Source organism: Lipotes vexillifer, unplaced genomic scaffold (genome assembly GCF_000442215.2).
Source record: "Lipotes vexillifer unplaced genomic scaffold, Lipotes_vexillifer_v1.1 scaffold806, whole genome shotgun sequence".
Lineage (NCBI taxonomy): Eukaryota > Metazoa > Chordata > Mammalia > Artiodactyla > Lipotidae > Lipotes > Lipotes vexillifer.
Window position 1 is genome coordinate 1,019,564 of NW_006783439.1, and position 13,884 is coordinate 1,033,447.

Here is a 13,884-nt window from a genome sequence, read left to right on the forward strand (position 1 = left end):
TGCTGCCTCTTGCATTCCGCTAGGATGTGGGAATTCCTAAGAGTCACTCGCCTCGCAGTGGAGTCTTGGATTCTCACCTTTGGCCTTCAAGACACTGGGCTCCCAACACTCCAGTTCTCTTCTGGAATGCTTGGACTCTGAACACAAGTGTAAAGGGGTCACAGTGGGACAGGTGAGCATAATACAAATAAATGTGCAAAACGATTTAAAAAAAAATCAGTTTTCCTTTTCTGGACCTTTACATAAGGAGATATATTTCCGGCTGCATTTTCCTTTGCAGGGAGCCAGAGGAAGGACTCAGTGTAGTGGGATGGTTTTGATTTAGTTGTTTTGGGAAGCACATTATCTTAAATATGTCTTCCACCCATGCAGTATTGCAGAGAGTCGAAAAGTGTGATGGGGTCCTACCCACATGGAGAAAGGAAGCACGAACAGCAACATGACATTAAAAAAGTTTTGGTTATTTAGCAGATCTTAAGCAAATTATTCATACTGCACCCTACTTATAATTATCTCTATTACTGTGTGCCTATAAATTTATACATAAGCTCACAAACACACTATGCATGTGTGTTTGTCTATGTATAAATCTAGTATTTATAACATACATATAAATACATGGAAATACCACAGGGAGTGCTGATGTGAACATATAATATGAATTCTGATATAGTCTTTTATAGCATAGTTCAAAATGTCTTCTAAATAAGCCTGATTATGACACTGGTTCATTGTACAAGGATTTCGCTGAAGCTATGAGCATGATTATATGTCATGAGATCTCAGCTGCTTGCATCTCACATATTTCATTTTGCTCCTCTAACTTCATATCCTGCTTCATGAATTGGTTAGCGTGCTTTCTCTCCTGGACTGCTTGTGTATATATTAGGGTCTCTAGTGGACCAAATCATGAACATCAGAGTCAGAATACCTAGATTAAGTCCCAGAGGTGCCTGGAGAGTACTAGCATGCCATTTAACTTCTCCAACTCTCAATTTCCTCACCTTTAAAAAATGGGAATAATTTGCCAACATATGTGAAAAGTGTTTGGGAAACTATTAAACAATGTATAAATGGAAGCAACTGTCAGCATGAGTTCAGGCTAGAGAATTAGGTTTGTCACCACTCCCGTTGTAGTTTTTAATGAATTTGATGGCAGGCCCTATTCTGTGATCTTTTACACTGCAGAATGAGGATGCCCCTTTTCTAAATATTACAAGAGCATGAGAAGAGGGGATTGTGGAAGAACAGGGATGGAGACTTGAAGACAGTCTGTGGTTCATTCGGTTACTTTAAAAGCAATCTGGGATTCTTTCAATGCGAGACGTCTCTGCGATCAGTACATACTCTTGAGACAACAGAGGGAAAAAATGAATAATAATCAGCAATATAAATAACTATAAAACTTTGCACTTGCATAGAACCTTTCATTTCAAGACCTTGAGGGACTTGTCAGAAGGTAAAGAGAAATTTTTTTTTTCTTTCTTTTTTCCTTCAGAGGAAAACACAACACTGGAAGGGGAAGGGAATGCTCCCATCCTCTCATCTGCTTTAAACAAATCCTTGCTCTAAAACTGCATAGCCCTCCTTGAATTTGATCCCTTAGAGTATTACCTCCTTTGCTCTCTGTTAAAATAAAACAAGTAACTTGAAGCTTCTCCCCCAGAGCAGCTGGCCAGTCGCACAGAATAACAAACCTGTGTAGGTTTTCAGGTCATCACTGATGGAATCTAGAAAAGTTTTGTACAAATCTGCCTCTTCTTACTGCTTCACAGGGTGCCACAGTGTTTTAACAGTACCATGGGCCCTTAATAGGATATATACGTGCAGGTATATATCATGGAGATATGGCTTTCGTTATATTATTATGTGTGTTCTGGAGGGTTTTTGGTCACCGACAAAGAGAACAATTCAACTCCCATGTCTCATAGGCAGCGCAGAACCTGAAAGGACTATGGGCATCGCCTTGTCCAACCCCCTTCACTTGACAGCAGATGCTACTGGATTTCCTTTTGTTCTCTGTTAATGGACACTTTTGCTTTTTTTGAGAACTGGCTTTCAATGTCTAGAATGGAAAATAAGGTGCTTCAGTAACTAAGGGCACAAGCAAAACTTAAACAGAGCAATTGCACCTTCAGAAACAAATATGAAATAAAATGACCTAAGTTGAATTCAAATCACTCCCTTTCAATCTGGCTCGTGTTATAAAGATGTCGAGTTAGCAAAATTCCCCTCACAGAGGGTAGCAAGTTTTCTTGAGGAACAGAAAAATGTTTCTTCCTTGGTATCACTGATCACCCAGATAACTGTAAATTTCTATTTAAATTTACAACCTCTTTTCGCAAAACCCGTGGCTATGCCCAGAAGCACACCTCCAAAGCTTGGCCTGGGCACAGTGTCCCATGGGTATGCTGTGCCTAAGTTTTTGTTTTTACTTTCTTTTAAAATGCAGTGAAAAAAACAAAACAGCATATTGACAATGGAGTACATTTAGAATGAGACCACTCTCCCAACCAGAGCCCAGAGCAAGGTCTTGGCCTGTGTACACTGAACATCAATGCCTGTGATACCCCCAGGGTGGGTGAGGTCTCCTGTCCCTTGGGGGTTGATTTTGCCCTTCTCACAGGGCCACAGTGGGTGCGACATGGTTGAGGATAGCCAGGTTTCAGGGTCCATATTTGTTAAAACCCATCGCCACCATACGACCCAGAGACATTTATACTCAGCTGATGAATTCCATTAGCTTCCCCTAATTATATAAGTTATACCTTTTATGGATCTGCTCTACATATCTGGGGCGCGACGTCTGGAGCGGTAGTTTCTGCACACAAGATATTTTTATCGACAAAGACCATGCACAATTTTGCTTGCACAGTTAAAAGGACGGGTGGGGTGGAGGCTAGGGATTGGAAGGAAGTGCTATCTGAAAAGTTCAATGTAAGAGAAACTTGCCTCCAAATTTAGAGCTTGTCCTATCTTTTCCAAGTCCTTGGCTTTCCCACCTGACCCTGAAATGATTGCTGGACAAGAATCCACCTACTTTCAACTGAACTTGACACAGGCTCAGTGGATAACACTTGGAAAAACAAACCAGTGCCATCACCGTGGCCTACAAAGACAAGACTGTCGGAACGTGTGATGTGCCATCTTACCTCCCGGAAGCCATCTTTTCTCTGTACTACACTCTAGTGTTTCCAGTGATGGGAAAAGTATAGTCCATGGCACAGAGTTCAACAGTCTTTTTACTCCTCAGAAATGTCCTCGGGGAAAGGTGCCGAATACATTGTTCCCAGCTAACAGTCGCTGGGTTTTCTTAAGTTGGGACTGACGCCAGCTGATCTCAATGGTTGTCTTTGTTCTTCCCATACTGCGGTTTATAATAAATCTTCTTTCTCTCTGGTTTTAATCTCCCAAAGATAAAGGCTTCCCAGATTGAACACAAGTTTTCCTTTTTCATACACAGGCTTAAGCCATCCCAAACAATAAGAACAGTAATAATAATAAATAAATAGAAGTGAATCCATAGAAACTCTCGATGTCTGTACAGCAGAAGTGACAAAGTTTAAGTCAAATATTTGTTTTCCCTTTTTTTCATCCACATCAAAGGCAGGAATACAACAAGGCATTGTTAGTTGTGGTGGGCAAACCGGAGTGTCTGCTGATATAACAAATTAGGTTTGTTAAGGCCTTTGTCTATGCAGAGTTCATAGTAATGCAGAAGCCAGACTGATTAAAAAGGAAAGGGTGAGGATTGTGAAGCAGGGAAGACAAAAAATAAAGGAAAGAAAAACAAACAAAAAAAAACCTAGGGAATAAACCAAGGGAGATGGAAAGAGAGAAAGAGATAATGCCAAAAAGAAGTCCATACTGTGTCTGCGGATGGAGAAGTACACATTGCTTCCCTCGGAAAGCTTCTCGGTGTCTTTGTAGTTAATACTGTCAGAGCGAAGAACAGCAGATTGACGGCATCCAGCGGCAGTTAAAAGACGTTCATCCTCTCGGCCCAACTGAGGAGGTGCTTTGGGAAGGATCGGTCTGGGGGAAAGGGCCCTAGCCTAGTATATCCAGGTAGACCGGAGATGCCTTGGCCAAGTTCTGAAGGAGGGTGTGGATGCCCTTGATGTTCTTCCTCATGTGGGGCTCTCGCTGCCAGCACCCCAGCATCAGCTCATAGACTTCCTGGGGGCATGTTCGAGGTCGCTGCAAGACTCGGCCTTGAGTGATGCATTCTATCACCTGGACGGGACGGAGAGCAAAGATAGGGTCAGACCAGAGGAAAAACACTGTTGATACAATAAATGTCAGTACAAAGAGAGGGCTGCTTTAAAGAAACCCACTCAGTGTTTACTTTTTTTCAGAGGCAAGAGAGTGACTGTTCTAGGTTGGTATGTCATGGTTAATTTGATGGGTTTATATTCATTTTTCAAGCCACACTGATTTCACCAAACTGGCAGGGAAATAATTCATCTATATGGAATGCTCCCAAAGCACACCCTGGAATTCCAATGTTTTACTGGCCTGAGATGGGACCAGGGTCACTTTTGTGTCAGGGCACTAACTGGCCAGGGAACCCCAGGGTACAGAAATGAGCAGTCATTTTGGATAATGGAATTGGATAAAAGACAGACGTGGGCCTGAAGAAGTGAGGTTCTTGACCAAGAAGTGATGCCTCAAATATAGACATATTTGCAAACAGATTAGAAAAGGAAAATAAAATGTTTGTGTTTTTCACTAGAAGTAAATGTTCTAGTGAAATATGCAAAAAGGAGAGAAGCTTGAAACCTTATTGGAATAATACCAAAAAGCTAGCTGGACTCTAGGAGTACCGAAATGCCACATCTGCTATCAATTTACTAGATGAACAGCATGAAATGACTACCTGGTCCCAATGCCAGAGAATCACAGGTGCGTCAGCAAATGCTGTGCTTTTCTCTTTCTAGAACTCTTAAATTTGGAGAGTGACTATACTTTGGCGATGAAATTTAGGTACATGGCAGGCCGTTTGGGAGGTGCTTCTCCCAACAAAGCCACATGAGAGCGTGTCCTGACTTCCAGCCTGGGGATGCCTCTCTGTGTCAGCTCTCTAGGGGTCTTGGTGCCACCCGCCACTCACCTCATTGTTCGACAGCTGGTACCAGGGCTGTTTGCCGTACGTGAAGATCTCCCACAACACGACCCCCAGGCTCCAGACGTCACTTTCAGTGGTGAACTTCCTGTACATGATGCTCTCTGGAGGCATCCAGCGAATGGGCAGCATCGTGTGGCCACCGACCTGGCAGAAAAGGGGTAAACAAGGTGGCATCAGTTCCCACCATCAGGAGAAAAGGTTTGGAAGGGGGACATTTTTTTCCCTTTCCTTTATTTGTATTTATTAATTTTAATTGTTTATAAAACATAAGGGAAAGATGATTGGTTTATAATCTCAAGCAACAGAGAGAGCAAAGAGTGGTAAAGGATTTTTCTCACATTTTTTCAATTCTCTCTTTCTCACAACCAGACAGGAGCAGAGATGGTGATTGGGTGGATATTCATCCTGTATAAAACACAGACACACCTACTTTCTGGTATGAGGATGACTTGATCTTGTAATTAACAAGATAACTTTGGTCAGGATAACAAGTAGAGAGTTTTGCATCCAAAATGACCCACCATGGGACTCTGCTTCCTTAGCAAGGCCGGAGCTTCCTTCCACTTTAAAGTGTCAGGAGAGCGCACAGAGCTGGCTCGAACATGCTTACCACAACCCAGCAATGGGCAGGGCAGAAATGATTATTCACATTTTACAGAAGGGGAAACTGAGTTTCAGGTTGCTATGGACACAAAGAAGTCCAGTCTTTGGAATTTCATCTACTACAGGAAACTTCAACTGAGCTTATTTACAAAAGTAAATAAGTAGGAGGAGCTTCAAGATGGCGGAAGAGTAAGACGCAGGGATCACCTTCCTCCCCACAAATACATCAGAACTACATCTACACGTGGAACAACTCCTACAGAACACCTACTGAACGCTGGCAGGAGACCTCAGACCTCCCAAAAGGCAAGAAACTCCCCACGTACCCGTGTAGGGCAAAAGAAAAAACAGAGATAAAAGAATAGGGTGCTTCCCTGGTGGCGCGGTGGTTGAGAGTCCGCCTGCCGATGCAGGGGACACGGGTTCGTGCCCCGGTCCGGGAGGATCCCACGTGCCGCGGAGCGGTTGGGCCCGTGAGCCATGGCCGCTGGGCCTGCGCGTCCGGAGCCTGTGCTCCGCAACGGGAGAGGCCACAACAGTGAGAGGCCCGCGTACCACAAAAGCGCCGACCGGCACTCGCTCACCCGCCGGGGCGGGCGGGGCTGGGAGCTGAGGCTTGGGCTTCGGTTGGATCCCAGGGAGAGGACTGGCTGTGTGAACACAGCCTGAAGGGGTTAGTGCACCACAGCTATCCGGGAGGGAGTCCAGGAAGAGGTCTGGAGCTGCCAAAGAAGCAAGAGACTTTTTCTTGCTTCTTTGTTTCCTGGTGCGCGAGGAGAGGGGATTCAGAGCACCGCTTAAAGGAGCTCCAGAGACGGGCACGAGCCGCGGGTATCAGCGCAGACCCCAGAGACGGGCATGAGACGCTAAGGCTACTGCTGCCGCCACCAAGAAGCCTGTGCAAGAGCACAGGTCACTACCCACACCTCCCCTCCCACTTTTTCTTGCTTCTTTGTTTCCTGGTGCGCGAGGAGAGGGGATTCAGAGCACCGCTTAAAGGAGCTCCAGAGACGGGCACGAGCCGCGGGTAACAGCGCGGACCCCAGAGACAGGCATGAGACGCTAAGGCTGCTGCAGCCACCAAGAGGCCTGTGTGCAAGCACAGGTCACTATCCACACCTCCCCTCAGGAGCCTGTGCAGCCCGCCACTGCCAGGGTCCCGGGATCCAGGGACAACTTCCCCGGGAGAACACACGGCGCGCCACAGGCTGGTGCAACATCATGCAGGCCTCTGCCGCCGCAGGCCCGCCTCGCATCCGCACCCCTCCCTCCATGCGGCCTGAGTGAGGCAGATGCCCCGAATCAGCAGCTCCTTTAACCCCGTCCTGTCTGAGTGAAGAACAGACGCCCTCAGGCGACCTACACGCAGAGGCGGGGCCAAATCCAAAGCTGAGCCCCGGGAACTGTGCGAACAAAGAAGAGAAAGGGAAATCTCTCCCAGCAGCCTCAGAACAGCGGATGAAATCTCCACAGTCAACTTGATGTACCCGCATCTGTGGAATACCTGAATAGACAACGAATCATCCCAAATTGAGGAGGTGGACTGTGGGAGCAATGATATATATATTTTTTTCCCTTTTTGTGAGTGTATGCGTATGCTTCTGTGTGTGATTTTGTCTGTATAGCTGGGCTTTTACCATTTGTCAAGGGTTCTGTGTGTCCGGGTTTTGGGGGTTTTTTTTAGTGAAGTTTTCAGTACTTGTTATCATTGGTGGGTTTGTATTTTGCTTTGGCTGTTCTCTTCTTTCTTTTTTTTTAATTACTTAAAAAAAATTTAATAATTATTTTTTGTTTTTTATTTTAATAACTTTTTACTTTAATTTTACCTCTTTCTTTCTTTCTTTCTCTCTTTCTTTCTTTCTCTCCCCCTCTCTCTTTCTTTTCTTTCTTTCTTTCTCTCTTTCTTTCTTTCTTTTCTTTCTTTCTCTCTCTCTCTTTCTTTCTCTTTCTCCCTCCCTTTTATTCTGAGCCGTGTGGATGACAGGCTCTTGGTGCTCCAGCTAGGCGTCAGGGCTGTGCCTCTAAGGCGGGAGAGCCAAGTTCAGGACATTGGTCCACCAGAGACCTCCCAGCTCCACGTAATATCAAAGGGTGAAAATCTCCCAGAGATTTCCATCTCAACGCCAAGAAACAGCTCCACTCAACGACCAGCAAGCTACACTGCTGGACACCCTATGCCAAACAACTAGCAAGACAGGAATACAACCCCACCCATTAGCAGAGAGTCTGCCTTAACTCATAATAAGGTCACATACACTCCAAAACACATCACCAGAGGTAGATCTGCCCACCAGAAAGACAAGATCCAGCCTCATCCACCAGAACACAGGCACCACTCCCCTCCACCAGGAAGCCTACACAACCCACTGATCTAACCTTAGCCACTGGGGGCAGACACCAAAAACAATGGGAACTACGAACGTGCCACCCGCGAAAAGGAGATCCCAAACCCAGTAAGTTAAGCAAAATGTGAAGACAAAGAAAGATGAAGGAGCAAGGTAAAAACCCACCACACATAACAAATGAAGTGGAAATAGGCAGTCTACCTGAAAAAGCACTCAGAATAATGATAGTAAAGATGATCCAAAATCTTGGAAATAGAATGGACAAAATACAAGAAACGTTTAACAAGGACTTAGAAGAACTAACGAGCAAAGAAACAATCATGAACAACACAATAAATGAAATTAAAAATTCTCTAGAAGGGATCAATAGCAGAATAACTGAGGCAGAAGAACAGATAAGTGTCCTGGAAGATAAAATAGTGGAAATAACTTACTGCAGAGCAGAATAAAGAAAAAACAATGAAAAGAACTGAGGACAGTCTCAGAGATCTCTGGGACAATATTAAATGCACCAACATTTGAATTATAGGGGGTCCCAGAAGAAGAAGAGAAAAAGAAAGGGACTGAGAAAATATTTGAAGAGATTATAGTTGAAAACTTGCCTAGTATGGGAAAGGAAATAATCAAGTCCAGGAAGCACAGAGAGTCCCATACAGGATAAATCCAAGGAGAAACATGCCAAGACACATATTAATCAATGTATCAAAAATTAAATACAAACGAAAAATGTTAAAAGGAGCAAGGGAAAACAACAAATAACATGCAAGGGAATCCCAATAAGGTTAACAGCTGATCTTTCAGCAGAAACTCGGCAAGCCAGAAGGGAGTGGCAGGACATATTTAAAGTGATGAAAGGGAAAAACCTACAACCAAGATTACTCTACCCAGCAAGGATCTCATTCAGATTTGATGGAGAAATTAAAACCTTTACAGACAAGTAAAAGCTAAGACAATTCAGCACCACCAAACCAGCTTTACAACAAATGCTAAAGGAACTCCTCTAGGCAGGAAACACAAGAGAAGGAAAAGACATACAATAACAAACCCAAAACATTTAAGAAAATGGTAATAGGAACATACATATCGATAATTACCTTAAATGTAAATGGATTAAATGCTCCAACCAAAAAAAAAAAAATAGACTGGCTGAATGGATACAAAAGAAGACCCATAGATATGCTGTCCACAAGAGACCCACATCAGATGTAGGGACACATACAGCCTGAGTGAGGAGATGGAAAAGGATATTCCATGCAAATGGAAATCAAAAGAAAGCTGGAGTAGCAATTCTCATATCACACGAAATAGACTTTAAAACAAAGACAAGAGACAAAGAAGGACACTACATAATGATCAAGGGATATATCCAAGAAGAAGATATAACAATTGTAAATATTTATGCACCCAACATAGGAGCACCTCAATACATAAGGCAAATGCTAATAGCCATTAAAAGGGAAATCGGCAGTACCACAGTCATAGTAGGGGACTTTAACACCCCACTTTCACCAATGGACAGATCATCCACAATGAAAATAAATAAGGAAACACAAGTTTTAAATGATACATTAAACAAAATGGACTTAATTGATATTTATAGGACACTCCATCCAAAAACAACAGAACACACCTTCTTCTCAAGTGCTCATGGAACATTCTCCAGGATAGATCATATCTTGGGTTACAAGTCAAGCCTTGGTAAAATTAAGAAAATTGAAATCGTATCAAGTAACTTTTCTGACCACAAAGCTATGAGACTAGATATCAATTACAGGAAAAAATCTGTAAAAAATACAAACACATGGAGGATACACAATACACTACTTAATAACCAAGAGATCACTGAAGAAATCAAAAAGGAAATCAGAAAAAACCTAGAAACAGATGACAATGAAAACACGACGACCCAAAATCTATGGAATGCAGCAAAAGCACTTTTAAGAGGGAAGTTTATAGCAATACAATCCTACCTTAAGAAACAAGAAACATCTCAAATAAACAACCTAACCTTACACCTAAAGCAATTAGAGAAAGAAGAACAAAAAATACCCCAAAGTTAGCAGAAGGAAAGAAATCATAAAGATCAGATGAGAAATAAATGAAACAGAAATGAGGGAGGGATTCCCTGGTGGCGCAGTGGTTGAGAGTCCGCCTGCCGATGCAGGGGACGTGGGTTCGTGCCCCGGTCTGGGAGGATCCCACATGCCGCGGAGCAGCTGGGCCCGTGAGCCATGGCCACTGAGCCTGCGCATCCGGAGCTTGTTGTTCCGCAACGGGAGGGGCCACAACCGTGAGAGGCCCGCGTACCACCAAAAAAAAAAAAAAAGAAAGAAAAGAAATGAGGGAAATGATAGCAAAGATCAATAAAACTAAAAGCTGTTTCTTTGAGAAAATAAAATTGATAAGCCATTAGCCAGACTCAATAAGAAAAAAAGGGAGAAGACTCAAATCAGTAGACTTAGAAATGAAAAAGGAGAAGTAACAACTGACACTGCAGAAATACAAAGCATCATGAGTGCTTACTACAAACAACTATATGCCAATAAAATGGACAACCTGGAAGAAATGGAAAAATTCTTAGAAATGCACAACCTTCCAAGACTGAACCAGGAAAAAATAGAAAATATGAACAGACCAATCACAAGCACTAAAATTGAAAACGTGATTAAAAATCTTCCAACAAACAAAAGCTCAGGACCAGATGGCTTCACAGGCGAATTCTATCAAACATTTAGAGAAGAGCTAACACCTATCTTTCTCAAACTTCCAAAATATAGCAGAGGGAGGAACACTCCCAAACTCATTCTATGAGACCACCATCATGCTGATACCCAAACCAGACAAAGATGTTACAAAACAAGAAAGCAACAGACCAATATCACTGATGAAAATAGATGCAAACTTCCCCCCCAAAATACTAGCAAACAGAATCCAACAGCACATTAAAAGGATCATACACCATGATCAAGTGGGGTTTATCACAGGAATGCAAGGATTCTTCAATATATGCAAATCAGTGTGATACCCCATATTAACAAACTGAAGGAGAAAAACCATATGATCATCTCAATAGATGCAGAGAGAGCTTTCGACAAAATTCAACACCCATTTATGATAAAAAACCTTCAGAAAGTAGGCATAGAGGGAACTTACCTCAACATAATAAAGGCCATATATGACAAACCCACAGCCAACATCATCCTCAATGGTGAAAAACTGAAACCATTTCCACTAAGATCTGGAACAAGACAAGGTTTCCCACTCTCACTAGTATTATTCAACATAGTTTTGGAAGTCTTAGCCACAGCAATCAGAGAGGAAAAAGAAATAAGAGGAATCCAAATTGGAAAAGAAGAAGTAAAGCTGTCACTGTTTGCAGTGACATGATACTATACATAGAGAATCCTAAAGATGCCACCAGAAAACTACTAGACCTAATCAATGTATTTGGTAAAGTAACAGGATACAAAATTAATGCACAGAAATCTCTTGCATTCCTATACACCAATGATGAAAAATCTGAAAGTGAAATTAAGAAAACACTCCCATTTACTGTTGCAAAAAAAAGAATAAAATACCTAGGAATAAACCTACCTAAGGAGACAAAAGACATGTATGCAGAAAATTATAAGACACTGATGATAGAAATTAAAGATGATACAAATAGATGGAGAGATATACCATGTTCTTGGATTGGAAGCATCAACATTATGAAAATGACTATACTACCCAAAGCAATCTACAGATTCAATGCAATCCCTATCAAACTACCACTGGCATTTTTCACATAAGTAGAACAAAAAATTTCACAATTTGTATGGAAACACAAAGGACCCCAAATAGCCAAAGCAATCTTGAGAAAGAAAAATGGAGCTGGAGGAATCAGGCTCCCAGACTTCAGACTATACTACAAAGCTACAGTAATCAAGAGAGTATGGTACTGGCACAAAACCAGAAGTATAGGTCAATGGAACAGGACAGAAATCCCAGAGATAAACACATGCACATATGGTCACCTTGTCTTTGAAAAAGGAGTCAAGCATATACAATGGAGAAAAGAAAGCCTCTTCAGTAAGTGGTGCTGGGAAATCTGGACAGCTACATGTAAAAGTATGAAATTAGAACACTCCCTAACACCATACACAAAAATAAACTCAAAATGGATTCAAGACCTAAATGTAAGGCCAGACACTTTCAAACTCTTAGAGGAAAACATAGGCAGAACACTCTATGACATAAACCACAGTAAGATCCTTTTGACCCACCTCCTAGGGAAATGGAAATAAAAACAAAAATAAACAAATGGGGCCTAATGAAACTTCAAAGCTTTTGCACAGCAAAGAAAACCATAAACAAGAAGAAAAGACAACTCTCAGAGAGGGAGAAGATATTTGCAAATGAAGCAACTGACAAAGGATTAATTTCCAAAATTTACAAGCAGCTCATGCAGCTCAATATGAAAAAAACAAACAACCCAATCCATAAATGGGCAGAAGTCCTAAATAGACATTTCTCCAAAGAAGATATACAGATTGCCAACAAACACACGAAAGACTGCTCAACATCATTACTCATTAGAGAAATGCACATCAAAACTACAATGCGATGTCATCTCACATCGGTCAGAATGGCCATCATCAAAAAATCTACAAACAATAAATGCTGGAGAGGGTGTGGAGAAAAGGGAACCCTCTTGCACCGTTGATTGGAATGTAAATTGATACAGCTACTATGGATAACAGTATGGAGGTTCCTTAAAAAACTAAATGTAGAACTACCATACGACCCAGCAATCCAACTACTAGACATATACCGTGAGAAAACCATAACTCAAAAAGAGTCATGTTCCACAATCTTCATTGCAGCACTATTTACAATAGCCAGGACGTGGAAGCAACCTAAGTGTCAATCAACAGATGAATGGATAAAGAAGATGTGGCACATACATACAATGGAATATTACTCAGCCATAAAAAGAAACAAAATTGAGGTATTCGTAGTGAGGTCGATGGACCTAGAATCTGTCATACAGAGTGAAGTAAGTCAGAAAGAGAAAAACAAATACCCTATGTTAACACATATATATGGAATCTAAAAAAAAAAAAATGATCGTGAAGAACCTAGGGCAAGACAGGAATAAAGACGCAGACCTACTAGAGAATGGATTTGAGGACACCGGGAGGGGGAAGGATAAGCTGGGACAAAGTGAGAGAGTGGTAGTGTATATATGGACATATATACACTACCAAATGTAAAATAGATATCTAGTGGGAAGCAGTCACATAGCACAGGGAGATCAGCTCGGTGCTTTGCGATCAGCTAGAAGGGTCGGATAGGGAGAGTTGGAGGGAGGGAGACGCAAGAGGGAAGAGATATGGGGATATATGTATATGAATAACTGATTCACTTTGTTATAAAGCAGAAGCTAACACACCACTGTAAAGCAATTATACTCCAATTAAAATGTTAAAAAAATAAAGTTAATAAGTAAGTATGGTTTTTGAAAAGCCCATTTTAGTAAAAGCACCAAGGCTGAGGCATTAGATAGCAACAGCATTAGCACGGGCAAAGAAAACTTTGACCAAAGAGACTTGTTTATGATTTCCTACTTTCTGGAGAAAAACTAAGTATATTCCATATACAGGTTTGTAGCCCATCAAGGCTGTCTGATTTTTAAACCAAGATAAGATTTCTGCACAGTAGCCCACTGGGTGGCAGGGCCTACTTTTCACGCTGGTGATCCTCAGTGCTACCTGCCCAAATGCCATGCTGACCGCGGGTCAGTGGGTGAGCTCACAGGACAGCAGG

The 13,884-nt window shown here is 42.1% G+C and overlaps 1 protein-coding gene across 1 annotated transcript in view; it reads right to left on the bottom strand.

Moving 5' to 3' along the window:
- Positions 1-1,891: 1,891 nt before the first annotated feature.
- LOC103083316 (BDNF/NT-3 growth factors receptor) overlaps positions 1,892-13,884 on the bottom strand; it is a 94,831-nt gene continuing 82,838 nt past the window's right edge. The window contains exons 5-6 of the mRNA XM_007456116.1: positions 5,114-5,272; positions 1,892-4,236 (exon numbers count right to left, since the gene is read on the bottom strand). Of these exons, the coding sequence (XP_007456178.1) occupies positions 4,051-4,236; positions 5,114-5,272 (345 nt within the window). The 3' untranslated portion in view covers positions 1,892-4,050. The remainder of the gene's footprint in view (positions 4,237-5,113; positions 5,273-13,884) is intronic.